The sequence below is a fragment of the Euwallacea fornicatus genome, chromosome 32 (genome assembly GCF_040115645.1).
Source record: "Euwallacea fornicatus isolate EFF26 chromosome 32, ASM4011564v1, whole genome shotgun sequence".
NCBI lineage: Eukaryota > Metazoa > Arthropoda > Insecta > Coleoptera > Curculionidae > Euwallacea > Euwallacea fornicatus.
The window spans coordinates 210713-232406 of record NC_089572.1 but is presented as its reverse complement, the minus strand read 5'-3'; the positions used below and the strand labels follow the sequence as shown (position 1 = coordinate 232406).

At 33.6% G+C, this 21694-nt stretch overlaps 3 protein-coding genes across 9 annotated transcripts; 2 read left to right on the top strand and 1 right to left on the bottom strand.

The window, feature by feature from the left end:
- The first annotated feature begins 26 nt into the window (after positions 1-26).
- Ctu2 (Cytosolic thiouridylase subunit 2) lies at positions 27-2334 on the top strand. Its single transcript, XM_066298803.1, has 6 exons — positions 27-362; positions 983-1251; positions 1309-1546; positions 1607-1742; positions 1795-2073; positions 2127-2334. Exons 1-6 carry the CDS (start codon positions 283-285, stop codon positions 2331-2333), a joined length of 1209 nt encoding a protein of 402 aa, XP_066154900.1. The 5' UTR covers positions 27-282; the 3' UTR covers position 2334.
- Positions 2335-3383: 1049 nt separating this feature from the next.
- Positions 3384-11959, bottom strand: Lkb1 (Lkb1 kinase). Of its 4 annotated transcripts, none has more exons than XM_066298889.1 (7): positions 11134-11959; positions 6685-6806; positions 6450-6634; positions 5137-5273; positions 4896-5081; positions 4596-4837; positions 3384-3950 (listed from the first exon to the last, which is right to left on the bottom strand). In XM_066298889.1, exons 1-7 carry the CDS (start codon positions 11562-11564, stop codon positions 3799-3801), a joined length of 1455 nt encoding a protein of 484 aa, XP_066154986.1. In that variant the 5' UTR covers positions 11565-11959; the 3' UTR covers positions 3384-3798. The 4 variants fall into 4 exon arrangements, with proteins under 4 accessions (XP_066154986.1, XP_066154988.1, XP_066154987.1 ...); XM_066298891.1 differs by having other exon boundaries at positions 4638-4837; positions 11134-11958; XM_066298890.1 differs by having other exon boundaries at positions 3384-3953; positions 4638-4837; positions 11134-11956.
- On the top strand, positions 6079-21448 carry LOC136348231 (glycogen debranching enzyme). Of its 4 annotated transcripts, none has more exons than XM_066298885.1 (22): positions 6079-6259; positions 8298-8343; positions 12606-14197; positions 14253-14457; positions 14588-14725; positions 14802-14964; positions 15030-15960; positions 16068-16267; positions 16332-16794; positions 16848-17051; positions 17389-17555; positions 17607-17759; positions 17813-17990; positions 18047-18225; positions 18363-18543; positions 18658-18832; positions 18896-19028; positions 19315-19476; positions 19533-19783; positions 19835-20020; positions 20071-20298; positions 20374-21448. In XM_066298885.1, the coding sequence occupies exons 1-22, from the start codon at positions 6192-6194 to the stop codon at positions 20422-20424; spliced, it is 6054 nt and encodes a 2017-aa protein (XP_066154982.1). In that variant the 5' UTR covers positions 6079-6191; the 3' UTR covers positions 20425-21448. The 4 variants fall into 4 exon arrangements, with proteins under 4 accessions (XP_066154982.1, XP_066154983.1, XP_066154981.1 ...); XM_066298886.1 differs by lacking the exon at positions 6079-6259 and adding an exon at positions 6334-6432; XM_066298884.1 differs by lacking the exon at positions 6079-6259 and adding an exon at positions 7087-7184.
- Positions 21449-21694: the final 246 nt, after the last annotated feature.

Here is a 21694-nt window from a genome sequence, read left to right as displayed (position 1 = left end):
ATGCTATTAGACAATCAATCTCAACTTATCTTGACTCGATTCAAATTTCCATCCTTATCTTGTAGGACTCACCATCCATGCGAAAAAAAAGATGGAGTATTTGCAACGGAACTCCTTGACACATTACGTTACAGTTCAACATTATTTCTCTTTTTCTACTAAGCACCATGGTTAATTTGTACGAAATAGATTGAGGTTAGATTCGGCTTTTCACCAAAAAAGTATTTTTGCAAATTTGTTGTGTATTAATTTAAAATTAAATACCAATAAGGCAGAAAGAAAATGTGTTCCGTAGGAGATGACTTTGAAACTGAAACCAAAGAATCTGAAAATTTCATGTTAAAACGTGGTCGCGCCCAATTGTAAGTTGATAGGGTAGAATAAGAAATAATATAAAACTCAAATTCGCCCTTGTACTAAATTTTCACAAGAGTATTTTTGGTTCATAAAATTCCTGAATAAATGTATCTGTATCACCCCAAATAATATTTTATAAACTGGATTAATTAATTTAAAAAGAGGCAAACCCCTGAAGTTTTTTAATATATACTCTTGAGATATTTCCAATTTTCAAGATATTTTAGAGGTAAATATTTTGAAGTATTTTCAAGGCATTTTGACATACAAACGTTTATCTGCAATCTACTCCTTATTAATTACATTAATTGTGACATAGTTAAGTAATTCTGAGGAGTTACCAGTTATTCTTAAAACTTATAGAGAATAGGATTTTTTCATACCATTCATTTGTTTCTCTTAACCTACATTTAAAAATTCTGTTTATCCTTCCATTCTGTTATGGCTGAGATAATTAAGCAAGGTAGCAGCAAATAAAATTACAAAAAATGCAGCAACCACTAATATCAGTATAGCTATAATAAATAAATGGAAAATTCTTAAGGTTTGTTAGGTATCAAATTGTCCAATAATTTTGAAATAATATACTTATGATGGATCATTTGAAATTTTGTATAATTTACAGTGAAAAATGTCATAAATGTAGAGATCAGAAACCAGTAATACTTCTTCGCCACGAAGATGCTTACTGTAAGAAGTGCTTCCTAATGGGATCAAACCATAAATTTAAAGCTTTGCTAGGAAAATCAAGACTAATTCGCCCTAATGACAGAGTTCTTGTCTCCTATGAGATAGGGCAGCCTTCATGTGCACTCCTCCACTTTTTGAGAAATGGCCTGGATCTGGATACTCCAAAGAAACTTCGGTTTGAACCGGTCATCATTTTTCTTGAAGGTTTGTTTATGAACAATCTTTGATATTTTGTACATGCTGTTTGTCTTTGTATTTCAGATAAATACCACTTAACTGTAAAAGAAAGACAAGACATGATAGATAAGGTGATCAAAGAGATTTTGACTATGAAATTTAAACCTCATCTTGTTTCATTTGCATGCTCCCTAATGAATGAAGAAATGGTAATCTCTGATAACAACCTTATCATATCTGAAAAAGACCATGAGATAGTTGAGAAAATATTTGTAAAACAAATAAATAAAAGTAATAAACATGAAGCCCTAAATATTTTTAGGTGATAGATTGTTGTTTATTTGGAATTTTAGAATCTGGCAGTATAAAACAATATTTGTAGGCGAAACGTATTGATGGCAGTGGCAAAGAAGCTTCAATGCAAATTTATATTTACTCCTGAATTATCAGTTGAGATAGCTTCCAATTTGTTGACAAACATATCTTTGGGCAGGGGCTCACAAGTACCAGATGATACTGTATGTTAATAATTGAAATACGTTAAATGCAATCTCAAAGGTCTTTTTATAGGGGTTTTGTGACTCTAGAAATAAAGACATAAAAATATTGAGGCCACTAAGGGCATTTGACATGAAGGAACTAGCCTACTATAATGTTTTGAATCGATTAACTCCAGTTTCTATAAAACAACTTGTAGTGAACTCACATTCTTCAATTCAAGAGTTGATGAAACAATTCATTACTGGATTACAACGGGATTATCCGGCTACTGTCGCTACAGTAGTGAGGACTGGTGATAAATTGGCTCTTGATAAGAGTAAAGTATTTGGAAAATGCAAGCTTTGTCAGGTAAATTTGAAGCTGACATATTTTTAATGTGTAAGGCATTTAAATACTTTAAGGGTGTTGTCTTACGGAAGACAGAAGAACTTACTTCAGAGGAATCTACAAGTTTTTCTAAAATTGTCTCCAATGAATTACCCAACCACAAGATTAGTAGTGAAGAAAGATATGTTAAAATCAAAGAAAAATTTGACAATAATTATGGTAATGAAAAGGTTGATGAATATTGCTTTTCTTGTTCAAAAATATATGATTGTTTATTGTAGACGTTGTTTTGTTGATTTTACACAACTTGTTGGCCATTTAACCAAATTTATATCTCCTGTAAGCAAAACAGGTCAGTTACAATACTGGTGAGAGGTATTAATTCTCGAAAGAGTTGTTTTTGATTTTGTTCTTTTAAAATACATTTTGCCCGACTATTTTAGATATTCAAAATTTTTTACTTGTGCAACATCTACCTACGAAAACCTTTTTGCCACCATTGGTGGTACGAGCCCTGTAATAGAGAACTAACTATGAAGTTGTTTCTCTGAAGTATCAGGGCCAACGGTAATTGCTCATAAGCCCTCATATTGGTGGACTTGGCCAATTCCCACCTGTTCTATGTTATATGCGTGGGTCGTCAACTTTTATCTAGTTTATGAGACTTTAGGGCTGTATGGACGCCACCGCGAAGGGACTGTAGGCAGATTTCGCACATGGCCCCGGGGCGTGAGAAATCTTTGTAACATTGGCCAGACCTCACGAAAATCACTAATTCTGGATGATGATTGCAAAAACCTTTTAAGGTTTTGTATTCCCATCATTTTGTATAAAACAGATCACCGGACCATGAGAATCGGTCTACGGCAGTTCTGATTGGCGAGTAAGTAGACGGAGGGAGGCTGAAAATTATGAACTTGGTCGCCACCACCGCCGAAACCAAGTCTCAAGAATTTTTCCAATCAGTTTTTTCCGAATTTTCTTGTCAACCACACGCAGATAACCTCACTCCATTTTTTGGTTATATTCTTCAGTTTTTATAAGCCAGTGCGGTTCTAAGCAATATCCAGTTAACAAAATAAAGTGTATATATTACCGAATTACAAGGCCTTTGTTTTGTGAACCTTTGCTTCAGGGTATAAACGGGTAGTTGTATTCCGGGGCAAAACAGAAGTGTTCAACGTTTTGCTTACATAACAATTTTATCAGTTCTTGGTATGAAGTTGGTGACTATCTTAAGTATGTTCCGGTAACTTCTGCCAAGTTTCTAAAAATATTGTAATATTCTGTGACTGAGAGATAGATTGATCAAAAAATAAAATAACTGCGAATCAGTGAAATATGTATGTTCAAAATTATTTTACATATGGCACCCCTTCAGCATTCGACCATTATAATTTACAAAAAGAGTCCAATCACTAAATATCTCCTCTCTAATTACAAACATATACAGCTTTAAAATTACGTGTTTCAACAAAAATAGATTCTATCACGACAACAATAAAATTTGCAGGAAAGTTCAACAATGATACTAGAAATCGCATAACATTCATTGTTTTTCGGGAAAGTTTTCTCATTTTTTGCCAAAAGATCTGTTGAACTAAATGGTACAATAAAAATGATCTCGAGATAAGTAAATAACTAATTATTAACAATATCACATGTGGATTAAGTTTAAAACACTACACAATCGGAGCAGGATAAAGAATTTTTCGCTCCTACAATAGATCAAGGAAATTTGGTTTGTCACGACTGCTTGCATATGGAAAGATTTCTAACTGTCATGCAAGTAATTGGACGTTTTTTACGTCCACTACGTTTGGTACTGCTAGTACTGCTTTGATTTGAGTGGGCATTGCCATTCGAATGTTCTGACTCGCGTTTTTTCCTTTCAGCAGCTTCTGAAAAAAAGTCTTTAATATATCTTTCAATCATTTCATCTTAACATTTCATAATACAACAAATGTTCATTCTATCTTTAAACCCTGACATTCCTTCTCTTCCCAACAACCGATTCTCACCAGTCCGCATGGTGGTGATTTGAAAGATACAATTCATATGACTAAACCCCACATATCAAAGAAATGTTTAATACTAATACTTAGTAAACTTTAGGATTGTAAGATAGGTGCCCGTTAGGTAAATTATTATAAATATATTTACGTGAAGTATACAAGGAAATTTACAGTTATTCGTGCATTTTTCAATTTCACCTTCGTCAATAAAAAGAGAATGATTGATACTATGCGGTGTGTAAATAAGTGTAGACAAATTTGGGGAGAGAATGTTTGAAATCTATTGAAATAAAAATGAGATTATTTTTCTGTTTGAAATGATCTCTTCAACTAAAATTAGAAAACTAAAGAAACGAAATTAAATATCCGACACATCTTGTATTGTCAAATATTTTTTTCTCGGCAAAATATTACTAAACTTCAAACTTTGATCTCCTAAAATTTCTTCTATAGTTTAAAAAATAACATGCAGAAAATTTAAAGATAATCAGAATTTTTCAAAATCAGCCACACCACACATTCACTTACATTTACCAAGCCATGACTTAATAACTGGCAACATTGTATTACCGTTGAGCTCCCGTTCAGTTATATACTGAGGCTCATCCGTGGATGCCAAGTTTCCATCCTCGTCGTAGGCAACGCTGTTATCATCTTCATAGTAGTGGTCTATCAGGTACGGTAATACTGTCATGTTGTGCCATTCATCATTTTTCAATGGAGGAATTGCAACTGTGTAATCGCTAGGCGGTGGTTTACGATTCAGCCACCTAAATGTTTTCTTTTGTTAGAAAAGAATTAAAAAAAAAGAATTTAAAGTGGATTTACGAATGTTGTCTAATTTGTCTCAGACTAAAACGTTCGTCTGGATCCTTCCTCAACATTCCTAACAGAAGATCTCGAAGGGGATCTTCTATTTCGCTAGGTACTGTAAAATCCCCTTTACCGATGTTTTCGAATAGTCTATAAATGTTGTCACCCTCAAATGGGTATTTACCAGTCACAATGTTATATCTGGAAAATGAGGGATTTTATTGACGAATATACCTTCCGGCTTTTGAAATCTCACAAGGTAACTCCCGAACTCCAAATGTCAACTTTAAAACCAGGGAAACTATCAGCTCCGTTGGCGATTTCGGGAGGCTGAAAGGCCGGAGAACCTTGACCGATGTAACAGGTGTCGTCTTTGGCGAACAGGTCAAAAGCCTGAAATGCGAAAAAACTTTAGGCAAAATATCACAATTATACACACATTAAATATTAATCTTTGTGTAAAGTAATATTTTAGTTGATTAATTGAATATCGTGCACAAATTGATATGTCACAATAAACTTTTTCAAACGCGAACCTAACACAACATTGTGGGAACGAGATTTGATTCTCAAATTAGAGGGAAATTCATTGCAGGCAGACACAAAATTTAACGTCATAAATATAAATTGGTTAACAGTTAATGCCTATAATGACTAAAAAAAAGGTAATATACGCTTTAGTAATAAGAATTATTCCGATATCGGGCAGTTCCCAGAGCATTCTAAAATTAGCCCGAATTTCTGGCACATATACATCGAACATTACTAAATATAAACAAACCACCTTATCGTGGAGACATTAAGTCGTAACGCGAGATTTAATATTAATATTATTTATTACAACAGAATGAAAACAGCTGTCATGCCTCGGACATGCACATAATGAGTGCTTTTATTGCGTATCTCCGATCTATTACTATTTCTTTCACCTAATTTTATGCATTTTTGATGCTGAAAAAAGTGAGGAGGTTTCTAGCAACCAGCGATTTTATATTGACATTTTTTTAACTATACTACCAAACCTCACTTACCTCACCATATTAATCAGTGTTACCACTAAACTTTAGGGCGAAATCTTTAAAATCAACTTGAACTCAAAAACTTAGTAGTGATAAGGAATGAGAAATATCAACATTGAGAGGGCCGTGACGGATCACCAGATTCAGTAGACATGAAAGAGCCTTCACTAAATGATGAACTCTGCTTCTAACAATTGCAAATCTTGATAGAAAGAAGTGAAAAATCGAACCGTGACCTTTGGTAGATAATAGTAAAGAGCTGCGGGCCAGTGGTGGAAATAATCAAGTACAAATGAACGAGTCGATTGTTCCCGTAACTGCTTTCGGAGGTTTCATTTTGCTGATATTCTGCTTCAAAAGGTAATGTGTTTATCTGTTTTTTCCCTAATCGAAAAAACACCAGGCGTGTGTAGAAAGGCCCGAATATTTAAATAAATTTTGGCTCGTGAATATGTTGGTCGAATATGTTGTGTTTGTGATATTGTGAATGAACGTTCCTGGTGAATTAGTGATCTACAAAATTAGGAAAAAATGTAATAAGATAACATACTTCTGCCACTCCAAAGTCAGAAATTTTCAATTCTTCCTCAAGCGTTAAGAGGAGGTTTCCAGGTTTAATATCTTTGTGAACCACTCTAGCTCCATGCAAATACTCTAAACCATCAAGCAATTGACTGAAGTAACCATGAGCTTGAATCGCCGGTAATTTTTTGCCAGGAGCTGATTCAAGTATTACTAAAAAAAAATCTTTAAAAATATGTTTTCAGTAGATTTACAATATTTACCTTGCAAAGATCCGACACAAAATTCTAACACTAGATACAGCTTTTGCTTTTCTGGTACTCTCAGCTCATCTATGAGACGAATCACATTCTTATGGCGTAATTTCCTTAATAGACTAATTTCCCTGCAAAAAGAAATTGAAAATTATATTAATTAAGTATGCTAAATCAATCTTTTAAAATAGAAATATTCATTAGCTGAAGCGAAAAGAAACCAACAAATGAATTATCTCTGTGTGAATAATAATGCAGTTACATAGCCTCGATATGCGAGGTTCCAAACACGACGAATAAAATTGCTTTTATCACATTTGCTATCTCTATAATCCAATATTGTACAATAAAATAAAAATAGAAACTGTGTTTCTATAACTCACTGTTAGTTGGGTCTTAACCTTCCATTCATTAGCATTCATAAAAATGATCTTAATTTTGTTGTTGTTCTTAGCACTTGCTGTAATTCAAGTATTTTTATATTATGTGTGTTCCGGCAGAGGGAAAAAGTAAGCAGAATCGAGTTACTCTGTGATATAAGATGATGTTTAATATTATTGGCTAAACAAATATTTAAAAAAAATTATTTATTTTAACCCTAACGTACTGAGGCAGAAGGCTACGAGACTCTTTGTCGCTAATCTTCACTTACACATCACTCTATACAGGGAATCTGAAAAGATCATGTCATAAATTCTAGGGGTTTTAGAGAAGACTCAAATAATGCTTGTACTTCTTATTAAAAAAATCGTAGCGACGTTCGTTACCAACTTATTCGCTTAAAAAAAAAATGTTTTTGCTGCAACTTTCAAAAAATTATCATAGCAATAATGAAAGTTGGGCGGTTGTAATGCCTCGTACTCAGTCTATTTTTGTTTGTAAACACATGTTTCATAAGTCTTCTTTATACAGGGGAAGTCAATTTCCCATTTAAACTCATTCATTTGTTAGTGCATCGATGAAATCAGTTTCTTCTTATACATTGGTTTTTTCATAATTTTGCTGCAAAAAAGGTATACCTTATTTTAATCGATATTTTATACCGTTTTTAAGAATATCGCATTTTATTATCAACATGTACCATACATATCGACCATTTTAAATTATATTAAATAGTAATTAATTACGAAAAAAAACGGTATATTTACACATGAAAATAAATGAGTTATTTAAATCGTCCAAAACATTCATTATTACCGTGATAATTATTTGAAAGTTCTGGCAAAAATACTTTTTTTATTCCGAGCTTTAATTTCTTATTCTGAGAGAAAATAATTTGATAACCACGGCTGCTAGAGATTTTTTAATATGAAGTAGTGGCATTATTTTAGTCTTCTCTATAATTTCTAGAATTTGTGACATCACCAGTACGGGCACCCTTCACCATACAAATTTTCAAGTGTCCTACCTACATATTTCCAGAATGGAAAAAAAATTATTAAAATTTTAACTTTCAACATCCTGTAATCTAAAATCATCTACTTTCGAATAAGATATATTTTGTCCAATTATCACCAGTTGATGTGTAGTATCTCCTACTTTTGATTGCCACATTATTAACGAATCTCCCTGTATAATTACTCCCTCTTAGAGATTAGTAATTTTTAATGAATTTTTTTCAGGTTGCGAGGCAAAATGTCGTCACTAATGTCGTGGCTCCTAAGTAGCGTAAGTATATTTTTTAATTTTCTTTAGTTAAATTCACAGTACATTAGTTAAGAAGTAGAAACATTAAAAGGGCGATTAAACCCTCCTGTAAGAGAATTCTCTTTAGTCAAAAAATACATAACATTTTCCCTGATATACTTTTACTTGTCATATTCTATAAATTTCCTTCTGAAAAGATTTTTCAGCAAAATTACTATTTTTGGTAATTTTTAAAATATTGAATAAACGATTTTAATGGTTCAAAATAAGCAGTTAGTTTAGTCAATATCAATTAACTTATTCATAAAAACTACAAATTCGGGGGGGAGAGAAGTTTTCAAGTTTGCACAAAGTGTTTTTATTCATACTTAACATACAGGGTGTCCCAGGGAAAAGTGTCTACCTTTAATATCTTTTCTATTGTTTATTAAAAAAAAAACTCTAAAACACGTCAACTATGATAAGGAAGAGGACATTATTTGGTGAAAAAGATGTTTTTGAAATGTCATTCTTTTACCCCTAGGAACCACCCCTTCAAAATTTTCAAATTGGAAGAGGATTTATGTTATACCTTGTTTGAAAGGTAATTTTATTTTCTACATTATCAAATTATTTTGTTATTTTTGTACGTCGATTTTGTAGAAATGAAACAAAAACCAAATAACTTGATTTTAACCATTTTTACTGACATTTTATTAATTTTATCATAAGAAATATTGAAAGTGATCTCCATTGATATCCATGCACATTTACAACTGATTTTCAAAATGTCCTCGCACATTATCTAATATTTTTGGTGCTATTGACCCGCACTCTTCGACGATTTGGCCACGTAACTCCTCGAGGAAATCAGATTGTGTGTCAAACATTTAAAGATCAAAATGTTTGACACAATCTGATTTCCTCGAGAAGTTAGGTGGCTAAATCGTCGAAGAGTACAAGTCATCACAAGAAATGTTAGATAATGTGCGACGATGTTTTGAGAATCAGCTGTACATATGCATGGAAATTAATGGACGTCACTTTCAACATTTCTTGAAATAAAATAAATAAAAAATCAGTAAAAATAGTTAAATTAAAGTTACCTGATTTTTGTTTCAACAAGAGCGTTGTATAAAAATAAAAAGTAAAAGCTTCACCATGTAGAGAACAAAATTACCTTTCAAACGAGATATTACACAACCCCTCTCCCAATTTCAAAAGAGTGGTTTCCAGTGATAGAGGAATGACATTTCAAAAATAATTTTTTCAGTAAATGATGTCCCCTTCTGTATCAAAGTTGACGTCTTTTAGACTTTTTTTGTTTAACAAACAACAGAAAAGATATTAAGACTGGACACGTTTCCTTGGGACACTCTGTATTTAGATACATCTAACCGTGTTAAAGCAATATATTCTAATTTAAGCAGAGAAAGGACAAGTTAGCTTATTTTTCAAAACTAAGACAGAATATTGGCATGTTTTCTTTATCGTTTCTAAAATTAAAAAAAAATTGGACTAACACTTAAACATATGAAATTATATTGTGATTGACTTAGGTATCATCATGTAGATTTAAGAACACCAATAGTTTATTATAACTGGACCATATGTTCTGAGAATATCGTCATTTAAAGTTTTAAATTTGGCAAAAGGTGCATACCTCCCCCCTCTAAAAATGTTCAGAAACATTTCAAAGTTTTTTAAATACTGATTTTCGGTTTAATAGAGCGATATTTATCCTATATTGATAAGATACTTCATTTGATATCCTGGATTCTGAAAAAACATATTTTTCGGGACTCTCATTCACCGTACCTTCAAAATCATAAAAAATATTTACTAATATGTCTCACTATTTCAGAAAATAAAAGAGAAATCCATTTGTGTAGGGTCACGAATCGCATGGAGTTAATTATATTGAGCTTTCTTTAAAGCAATTGTTCCACGTGTTCCCAAGATACGGCTTTTAAAGACGACAGCTACTTGTAATATACCTCTATATTGTGTTTATTATAACTTCTTAATTGAGAGTTTATTAATGGAGTATACATACAATATTTAGCATATGAATGTAAAAATCAAATTTACCAGAATGTATTATAGATTCTCAAAACCGACATAAGAAATTGAAACTAGATAACGATGCGGAGTAAACTACAAAAAAATACTATACCTGCGGTGGGCCACAGTTCATCTTATCTTTTGCAGGTTTTAACACAAAAAATTAATAATTACTAAGCAAATATTGAAAATGTTTGGTTATATGTGAGGTACAATAAATACACAGCAGCAAGTGTTAATTCAATTATCTTCAAATTAATTCCAACATTTCTTAAATTATACTGTTTCTACTGCTTAATTAGGTATAGATGAATTAAGACTATTGTTAAAATTTTATGATTCATTGAATTATGCATAAGTGATTTATTTAGCCATACTCTGGTTCAGTCCAATAGAATTAGAGTATGTGGATTGCAGAGATATTTTCAAACAATTTTTAAGGTCTTTCTAAGGTATATATTTGAATATATTACCAGAATATTTAGAGGTTTCCAGTTTTTTTTTGTGGCATTATTGAAATATTTTTAAAAATTAGCTGAATTAGTGAAAAATGAAAAGCATATGTTGACTAAAGACCAACTATAGATTAACCATCTGATTTGATCTAGCCTAGGCTTACACCCTTATTCCTTCTTGTAAATGTAGGCCAATTGAAAGGTCAATAGTCAATATTCCTGATGAAATAAAAAAATATTGGATTAATATTTTTTCCTAAATTAAATGTGGGTCTACAGAGGAAAAGAGAAAACAATAGGAAATTTAACGTACTTTTGGACATTTTGCTCTCCATTAGGTATCCTTCGCAGCTTCCGTTCTTTGAAAATTTTAACAGCACGTCTGCAAAGAGTCTCTGAATCTAGCATTTCCTTCACTTTCCCGTAAGATCCTTCTCCCAATAGATCTCCCATCACATATTTGCCAATTAGTTTCAAGTGTTTCTTCTTCGTTTGATATATGATTTGATCACTATCTACTCGGTGGAAAAAGTTGGCTATATTGAAAGTCTCAAAGTCGTCGTCTAATCCGTCCAAATTGTCCGCAACTTGGCCATCTGTAAGCCAAATTTCCGCATTTTCCGCTGCATTTATGGGCTTTAATTCATCGTCACTTTCCACACTGAAAATTCTGTTAGCGATTTCGGGGCTAGCCGGTGCGGCGCTTTCCACACTGCTATTGGTGTTACACATGTTTTCACTCATTGTTGAGTCCCTAAATTCGTTATACACATATATTTCCGTTTAACCTAATTATGGAGCCAGGAAATTCACATTTTGGGCCACAAATTTATTTTTGTTGTCTTCAGCTTTTACCATCAACACTGAACAGCTGTTTACTGGCGGCTCAGTTAGAATAATTGGCAACACTGGTAAAATTATATAACTTTGAAAGCTTAATTCGTCCTGACCCCAAACTTACAGACTTCTTATAGAGCACTGTGGAGTTTTTGTGTTGTCTAAAGAAAAAAATTCAATATAATTACTCTTCAGGTGAAACGTTAATATTAATAAATTTTGATAAAATTTATTAATTGCAACTGCAGCCAACGCTGCAGATGTAAAAATCGTTTTTATCACTGATAAATGGCATTGTAACAGACGAATCGGAGCTCAACTTCATGTCTGTATTGGTTCATTAACTTTCGTGCTCAAAACGTCATTCTTTCTCCGTTTTTCTTAATGCACCTAACAAGGACACCAGCTGACTGTTCTCGTTTCAACCAATATAAATGATAGGTTATCCGTCCGTGCCCGCTCAATGTCACCTTGAAAAATATTATTTATTTTTTGAATGCAGTAAAGCCCTCTCAAAAATTTAAGATACTTTATTGAAAATACAATATTGACCGCTTTTGTGTAGCCGGTAAGTTGAGTTTTTTAGTGGTGAACTGTTGATTGAAGATAAGCCGGTTTGTTATTTAGCTATAAAATATTGAACTCAGATTATCCTGTTTATGATTTTCCTATAGCAGTAGAATTTAAGTTTTATAATCTAAACTACAATTTTGAGTGAAAACATGACCTTTTAGACTCTGATTTGTTAAACATGTTCTATTTGTTAACAAAAGTGTTTGTTTTCCTGTTCTTAGCCATTGTCTGGTATTACAGTGTTCTATTTCTAACCTTTGTGGAGACACTTATTCTAAAGAGTATTCGGTGTCTATTAATTGTTTGTAAATTTTTCGAGCATGTAAGTCGATTGTTGTATTGTTCCGCGGCCATAAACGATTGTTCTTTTCATAGGTAACAGGCTCGAGGGGGGACGAGGCTTCTACTGCAAGGGGACCCCCTCAGACAGAATTAGCCACTACTAAGAACAAAGCTACATCAAACATTCAGCAGAAGAAACCTGAAAGCAGGAAAAAATCTCGTAGAGTGGGTGAAGAGCCAAAGTTCAGTACAAAGTTGTCAACGCCGATTGAGGCTATTATTGAGGAAACTTTAAATGAAGAAGTCAGTGACAGCCCATCCAATTCATCAACAGAAAAACCTGCCACCTCAAAATCAAAGAGAAAAAAGAAGCCAAAGAAGGGAAATATAGACCAGAAAGCCACTGGAGAAGTATATAGTAATAGTGATTTTGTGTTTGTAAAACGTTTTCAAAAAACGCCACGAAAAGAGCCTAATCCCTCCAAACCATCATCTCCTGTGAGCAAAGCAGTCAAAAAGTCGATCAGTCAACAAGGGAAGGCAATATTTGAAGAACAAAATTCAGAAGAAGCATTGCAAAGTATTTCAAAAAAACAACATACAGTTACCACTCCAATTATTGACCATTACAAGGTTTTTGATAAATCGAACCTTCCAAAACTTGAAGCTAAAGAGAGCAAAAAAGTATCATCTGAAGTGTCATATGCAAGTGTAGTAACTAATAAAAGTGCCGAGGGTCCTACAGAAACAGACAGCATTAGATTTAGATTTGCAGAGAGAGAGTCAAATCTTGAGGCTGTCATTAGTAATTCTATTGAGTGTTTGCGTCAATGGTCAGACGAATCATCAGAATATTCAGATAAGGAGGTTGATACTACAAATAATGCCCCAGATGAGTTAGAACTTTCTGATGAAGAGGGAATTAAGGTTTGTGTCAGTAGTAAGCAAGCAGAACAAACTGAAGCTCTTCCTGTGCTTCCTAAGTTAATTGAGAATTTAGGGACTACATCACAGACTGACAAGAATGATATATCTCAAAAAATATTGACTGAAGAGGAAATTGAAGATAAAATTCAGGATTTGGATGATCTAATTATAGAGGAACCCTTTGTAATTGAAGAAATAGTAACTGTAACTTCAAAGAATGATATCAACAATATAGTTAAGGAAGAGCTGCCAATTGATTCAGCTGCTGAGAGAATCCCAGTAACGGAAAATTTATTTCTTGAAACTTTAAGTACAGAACTGAACAACTCGGCAGAGGAAGAGATTCAAAGTTTAGAAGATAAAATAGTTGAACAACTTTATATAATTGAAGATATTGAAACTACTTATTCACCTCTCCAATTAACTCAGGAACAATTAGACATGTCGTTTAGATCTCAAGTTAGGGTTCTCACACTTAATGACAGAGAGTATCAGGAATCTATAATCTACCGCATTGAGAAAAACTTTATTCTACAATTCAGATTTGGGCCTACTTTGCTTGGAAGAAAAATAAAGCTATATTGCAACTATCCAATAGAAGTCAATAATGTCTTGGCGGAATTTGATAGAAATACTTATCAGTTGTTGAACTGGTACCAGGATGAAGGATGCAAAAATGCTGATGACACTGCTTCATATGCCGAAATTATCCCAAAGATTGCTGGAAGTTTTCACTATTATTTTATTTATGAAAATGAGTATGTTTTCAATACAAAGAAATTTAATGGGTTTTGTATTTTTAACTTGTTTTAGGAATATTGAAGAAAGGCAAGGTTCTGGCTATTTCCTTGTAGATCCTGTACTGAAGTATGGAACAAACAATGAGGTGTTGCCCTTAGATTGTATTCAGTGTCAAACTGTGCTGTCAAAACACTTGGGGCCTTTTTCTACATGGGACAGTAAACTTAAAGTTGGAAAGGAGTCTGGGTATAATGTAATTCATTTCACACCAATTCAAGTAAGTTTACGTTGATTTAAAATGTCATCAGTAATTATTCGTTTTGATTTCCGTTTTCGTCAGTTTTCTATTTATGCTATATATTGCTTTTATATGTATTTACTCAAGATTTAATAATTTCATTTTCTAGGAATTAGGTGCCTCACATTCATGCTATAGCCTCAGTGAGCAACTTAGATTAAATCCAATCTTCAACGAGGTAGACGGACGTAAGCCGACTTTTGAGGACATCGAAAAATTGACCTGCAAAATGAGAAAAGAATGGAAGGTATTTAAATAATATAAAAAATACCTATTTCATTAATTTATTAACACTTTTAATTTTATTTTATTAATAAAATCAGATGCTTTCCGTATGCGACATTGTTTTAAATCACACTGCCAATGAGAGCGAATGGATAAACGAGCATCCTGAGGCCACGTACAATTGTGCAAATTGCCCTTATTTACGTCCTGCATATTTGCTAGATGCAGGCATTTATCAGTTTTCTCTTGATGTTAAGAAAGGTATTAAACTTTTTTTATAATCTTAAAATACTTATTATTTAGGTTACCTACTTTTGTTGTTGCAGGATATTACGAGGATAAAGGCATTCCGCGTGAAATTTGTAAGGAAGAACATTTAAATGCCATTCGATACCATTTTAAACTCAATATTCTGGATATCTTAAAACTACACGAATTGTTCACTGTAGATGTTAAAAAGTATCTAGAAGAATTTTTAACATTAGCAAGAAAAACTCCTCCTACTAGCAGTAATGAAAAATCCCCTTTACCAGAACTAGAAATTATTCACGACCCACAATATCGAAGATTGGGAAGTAGCATAGATTTAGCCTTGGCTTTAAAGAAATACAATACATACAGACTTGATTCTTTTGATGAGGAATCTCGAGTGAAAAAGTGCTCTGAAGAATTGAAAAGTAAATTAGATTCTCTTAATGAATCTCTAATCAAAGAAGTTACTGATGACTTGAATACTGCTCTAGAGAATGTTATTGCTGGTATAAGATATTTCAGGGTGCAATCTGATGGCCCTAAATTCAGGGATATAACAATCAGCCATCCCCTAGTATACCGTTATTTTACGGACTATGGCTCACCGAAAACATTAGCAGAAAATGAAGATATCATGTACAGTGAGAATGGAAAATTTCTTATGGCTCACAATGGTTGGGTTATGAATTCAGATCCATTGAAAAATTTTGCCGATGTAGGCACTAAAACCTACATAAGAAGGGAACTAATCGCTTGGGGTGATAGCGTGAAACTGCGTTTTGGCAATAAACCTGAAGACAATCCGTTTTTATGGGATCATATGCGGCGATACGTTGAGCAAACTGTTAAAATATTTGACGGAGTACGCCTGGATAATTGCCACTCTACTCCTATTCCTGTTGCGGAATACTTACTGGATTGTGCCAGAAAAATTCGGCCTGATTTATATGTCGTGGCGGAGCTTTTTACGAACTCGGATTTAACTGATAACTTATTTGTCAACAAGTAAGTGTTTACCTATTTAGTTTTTGGTGCGCTTTAATAAAAATGTTCCGAAAAATGTATTTTGTTGCATTTACCCCATATATAAAAATTGTGTTACACTCGTTTAGACTAGGAATTACATCCCTCATCCGCGAAGCTATGTCCGCTTGGGACTCTCACGAAGAAGGTCGCCTGGTCTACCGTTACGGAGGTGTCCCTGTAGGTTCGTTCTATCAACCAAATATTAGACCATTAGTTCCCATGGTAGCTCACGCTTTGTTCTTGGATTTAACCCACGATAACCCAAGTCCAGTCGAAAAAAGATCAGGTAAGATTATTGTGTTAATAAAAATTATACCTTTGTTACCCACAATAACTATTTTGTTGTTTAGTCTTTGATTTGCTGCCAAGCTCCGCTCTTGTCAATATGGCCTGCTGTGCAAGTGGGTCAAATAGAGGCTATGATGAATTGGTTCCTCATCACGTTCACGTAGTAGATGAAACTAGACAATACACTGAATGGTGCGAAGATGAAAGTCTTGTAGTGGGCAATGTTAGATACGTGAATGATAAATTTGGAATAATTGCCGCTAAAAAAGCCCTAAATAATTTGCACTTTAAATTGGGGATTGAAGGTTACAATCAAGTTTATGTTGACCAAATGGATTCAGACGTCGTCGCAGTTACTCGTCACAATCCGGACACGCATAGCAGCTATGTTTTGGTTGCTTTTACTGCGTTTACCCATCCTGACGAGCATGCCCATAAACACCAACGAGGTATCAAACCTTTGAGAGTTGAAGGCGTCTTAGACGAGATTGTTTTAGAAGGTTCATTACATCATGTGGATACCCAGTAAGCGTGTTTATGATGCGAATTTGTATTGTTAAATCAATGGTACATTTTAGGTCCGGCGGTTCTCAATTTGCCAAATTTCAAACTTTCACCAAAGATTCTCAGTGGATAAATGGTTTATCGGATTATAAAGTGAAAATTAAAGAGCATATTAAAGTAACTCAATCTGATGTTTTTGAGGAAGTGAGCTCGGGGACTCTCAACGTTATTCAGTTGAACTTTAAGAATTTTAAACCAGGTTCAATTGCAGTAATCAAGTAAGTATAGAATATGAGATACTGACCATAATAAATTGATTATATACGATGTGTTTTCTTATATTTAGATTGCTGCAAGTGAATTTATTATCAGAGATTCAATCCATATATGAAAATTGTCTGAATTTAATTCGTAACATTTCAATTTTTGTCCTACAGAAATTGTACAGATTTTATTTGCTTAAGATCTTATTTTACAGGGTGTTTTCTCATATTTAGACTGCTGTGAGTGAGTTGATATTCAATCCAGTTATGAAAATTGACTCAATTTTATTTGTAACATTTCAGTTTTTGTTTAGTTTATTTTAAAAGAGTTATACACAATTTATTTGTTTAGAGTTTCATTGCCTGAAGATATTAAGGAATCCGTGTTGAAAATTCGAGGCCTAATCAATAGTCTTTCGTCGAAAAAGGACACGGAATTATGTCGAATTATAGGAAACTTGACGTTATCCGACTTAAACCGGGCATTATATCGATGTGATCAAGAAGAAAGGGATGAGGGTAAGTTTTTAGTGCGGAGTCTATGTAAATCCTAATTATCTAGTATTATAGGCAAGGGGTTCGATGTATATAACATTCCTAATTTCGGATCTTTGGTGTATTGTGGTCTCCAAGGTTTCATTTCTCTTTTGGCGAATATAAGACCTAACAATGATTTGGGGCATCCGTTTTGCGCCAATTTAAGAGATGGTAACTGGATGATTGGTAAATATTTGTTGATAAAAATCTTTAATCCTATTAATATACATTTATTCTAGAATATATCTGGAAGCGATTGAAAGTTGATGAAGGGACAAAGGAGTTAGGCCAGTGGTTTGAAGAAAACACTAAATATTTACAACAAATTCCTAGATATTTAATTCCCTGCTACTTTGATATTATTGTTACCAGAATTTATGTGAAATTATTAGACCAGAGTTACAATTTAATGTCGGAGTAAGTTTTTTATTTCTTTGCGGATTGTAGACGCTGATATCCTTAAAATATGTTAGCATGGTAAAGCACGGTTCGACTTTTGTGCGAAGTTTATCATTAGGATCTTTGCAATTTGGTGGTTATGTGAGATCAGGCGATTTGCCAACGTTATCGCCCAACTTAGCTCCACCCAAACCACCGACAAAAAGAAACGACAATGGAGAGGGTATACAGGCTTGTATTAGCTTATCAGCAGGTAAGACTAATTTAAAAAACTATTAAATTCATTCTATTCCTTCAGGAAGGTGTATTTAGGAAATTGCTGAACATTCATGTTGAATATTCCGTTTCCGTCCAGCATTGTCCTTTATTACATGAAGTTCATTATTTTAGGACTTCCTCATTTTTCTGTTGGTTATATGAGAAACTGGGGCCGTGACACATTTATAGCCTTAAGAGGACTCTTAATCTTAACTGGGCGATTTGAAGAGACCCGTCAACACATTTTAGCTTATGGAGCTTGTCTAAGACATGGCTTAATTCCGAATTTGCTCGATGGAGGACGTAATCCCAGGTTATTTATTGCAATTTTTAAATAAATTTTACGACTGTTTCAAATTAAGATGTGTATAGCAATTTACCTTAAATAAAAAAATGTGGCATATTGTAACTTTCTCATTTTCTTTAGGTTTAATTGTCGAGACGCTGTTTGGTGGTGGTTGTACTGTATCAAGTCCTACTGCGAAGAGGCTCCGCAGGGAATAAACATTCTTTCAGATGTAGTATCACGTATTTTCCCCACTGATGACTCTCCGAATCAACCTCCAGGCGCTGTAGACCAGCTTCTGAGAGATGTCATTCAAGTGAATATTATTTAAACCCAAAATCACTTAGGTTTTAGTTGGATTTTTTTTGTATCCATGTAGGAAGCATTGAAGGTCCATTTCCAAGGTTTGAAATTCCGAGAAAGGAATGCTGGCAGGCAAATCGACGAACAAATGACCGATGCAGGGTTCAATAATCAAATTGGAATTCATCCGGAAACCGGATTTGTTTTCGGTAATTTTCGATTGCTTATTTTAAGTTTTTGAAAATCTATGTATGTATCTATGTATGTTCTTGCGTTTCCATAACGTACGTCTTATTTACATATACTTAAATGAAATTACTCTTCAAAAATTATATTATCATAAGTACAACTGGGCGGAATATGAATCTATCAATGTGTAAATCATGATATTTAAACACCCTGTTATATATAATTTAAATATCTACCTCAGTCAAACATTGCATTTTGTTTTTCTTTAAATGTAATAAAATCATACTGTTATTTTTTCATCTAAAGGTGGCAATCAATGGAATTGTGGAACCTGGATGGATAAAATGGGTTCATCGGAAAAAGCCGGAAATAAAGGAAAACCTGCCACACCCCGTGACGGATCAGCTATAGAACTAGTTGGTTTGTCGAAAGCTGCAATTACTTGGCTTTGGAAACTTAACCAAGAAGGTTAGAAAATTGTACATTGAACCATTGCCTAATTTTAAACGAGTCATATGAACTAGGTGTTTACCCGTACGATGGAGTTGAGAGAACACACAAAAACGGAACAACCACCAAATGGACTTTTAAGGAATGGGGGGACAAGATCCAGCAAAATTTTGAAAAAAAATTTTTTGTGCCGCTAAAACTCTCTTCTGAGGAGAACCGGCCTGATTTAGTAAACAAGAAAAATATCTATAAAGACTGCTTTGGTGCATCTCAACATTGGACCGATTATCAACTTAGAAGCAATTTTCCTATTGCAATGGTCGCTGTAAGCAGTTCTATTTTTTTCAATAGGGCAGATACCTATCTTGGCTTTTAGGCTCCTGAATTATTTAACCCTCAGCATGCTTGGGCTGCCTTAGAACAAGCTGAGAAATATTTATTGGGGCCTCTCGGAATGAAGACTTTAGATCCGGAAGATTGGAATTACCGGGGAGATTATGACAATTCCAACGATTCAAACGATTTCCATACAGCGCAAGGGTTTAATTACCATCAAGGACCTGTAAGTTTTTCAAGTTTCGCTGAATATTATTTTTAAATTTTTGTATTTAGGAGTGGATTTGGCCTATAGGCTACTTCTTAAGGGCAAAGCTCATTTTTGCAGCTCGAAATGGAATGTTAGAAGAGACTCTAGCAAAGACTAAAGTGATTCTTGCTATGCATTTTACGGAATTGCAAACATCTCCGTGGCGTGGATTACCCGAACTAACCAACAGCAAGGGATCATACTGTAGGGATAGCTCTAGAACCCAGGCTTGGAGCATGTCATGTGTTTTAGAGGTATGTTATCGAACTCTTTACTGTTAAATGTCAGTCTCAGTAGTCTTTTTATATATTTTTGATTATTTTTTTCAGGTACTCCACGATCTGCAACAAATCGAGTCGAAGCAGATCTTCGTAAACTGACTTAGCGCTCATTTAGTTGAATTCAAACAACAAAAATTCTATTCTCAAATTTTAGAGAGCGGGAAAATGATGGTTTCACCACTCCTTTCAAAAATTTTCCGTCGTCAAAAAATCTATACTGAATCCAATTTGTCATTGAAAACTATCAACGCAACGGCAAAAGACTGCAATATTAATTTTAATACACCTAGGATTTTCAAAAATGAGTTTTTAAGTTACAGTGCCTCATATCTTGATCACGCAGGCAATGCAATGTGTGATAGCCAACTTAGGTTTAATGATTGCGTTCAGACTGATACATGTTTGCTTATACGAGCGGATATTAGTATAAATTCGTCTAATTATGTGCCAGTTTATAAACAGATTTGGCCCATTAGTCAAGGTATTCTAATGGATTTTCCAACGTCTCTATCAATAATTGAATTAAAGCTTCGCTCAATACCGCTGAGTACTCATTATTATAAAAAAATATACGCTTCGCCTTATTGTCGGAACACTTTTACTGAATCTTACCCCACACGTAGAGCTATTGTAGATTTAGATGAAATTGTACCAGTTCTAGAGGAGGCTTTGCCTTCCAACATAAATAACAGGCAAATTTCCAGGGCTCGATATGCCAGTGAAGGCGACGTTCTTATTTTAGATCCTCTTCTTCTGGAAATTATACCTAGAAGGCGAATCAAGACACCTTTATCCGAATCTGAGCAAAATAAAATAGCCCGTATTTCTATAACGTACATTTTGGCCTTTTTTGCTCTGGTTTTAACTACATATTTTGTCATTTATTTGGCCTAGATGTTAAATTACTTGTGATTTTTATTGTTCTAAATGTAACTTCTTTATTTATGTTTGAGTTTTGTGAATTATAGCCATCAACGATTTTAACAATTAAGGTTAATCGATTGAATCCAAAATATATATAACGTCAACTAAGCATATATTAAAATAAATTTTATCCATGTTAATTATTTCTTAGTTGGAAAGTTTGTAATTAGAAAACTAACAATAAAATGTTTTAACCATATATTTCAGCTAAGTGAATTGTCACGGATACCACAAAATTTTGCTTCAAACCTTAACTACAACCAACGAACGTATTTAAAAAGTGCTTATTCATCTAAGCACAAATGGATGAATCGTAGAACAAAGATGAAAGAATGTCACGTTTGTTAAAATTAGTCTTTCCACAAAAAACGAGTCGGCATTCTGCGTTACATCGTATTTTAGTTTTACTATTTAAAAATCAGTTAATTAAAAGTTGATAAAACGG

Excerpts from the sequence above, each read along its gene's own strand:
- Ctu2 (XM_066298803.1), top strand. The coding sequence starts at position 283 with ATGTGTTCCGTAGGAGATGACTTTGAAACTGAAACCAAAGAATCTGAA. Across the intron at positions 1,547-1,606 it reads GAAGCCCTAAATATTTTTAG|GCGAAACGTATTGATGGCAG; the intron begins GTGATAGATTGT and ends CAATATTTGTAG. Across the intron at positions 2,074-2,126 it reads GAAAATGCAAGCTTTGTCAG|GGTGTTGTCTTACGGAAGAC; the intron begins GTAAATTTGAAG and ends AAATACTTTAAG.
- Lkb1 (XM_066298889.1), bottom strand. The coding sequence starts at position 11,564 with ATGAGTGAAAACATGTGTAACACCAATAGCAGTGTGGAAAGCGCCGCA. Across the intron at positions 5,274-6,449 it reads CTGACTTTGGAGTGGCAGAA|GCTTTTGACCTGTTCGCCAA; the intron begins GTATGTTATCTT and ends TTCGCATTTCAG. Across the intron at positions 4,838-4,895 it reads AGACAAATTAGACAACATTC|GTGGCTGAATCGTAAACCAC; the intron begins GTAAATCCACTT and ends GAAAACATTTAG.
- LOC136348231 (XM_066298883.1), top strand. The coding sequence starts at position 12,409 with ATGTTCTATTTGTTAACAAAAGTGTTTGTTTTCCTGTTCTTAGCCATT. Across the intron at positions 17,991-18,046 it reads AGTTACAATTTAATGTCGGA|CATGGTAAAGCACGGTTCGA; the intron begins GTAAGTTTTTTA and ends AAAATATGTTAG. Across the intron at positions 19,477-19,532 it reads TTGGAAACTTAACCAAGAAG|GTGTTTACCCGTACGATGGA; the intron begins GTTAGAAAATTG and ends CATATGAACTAG.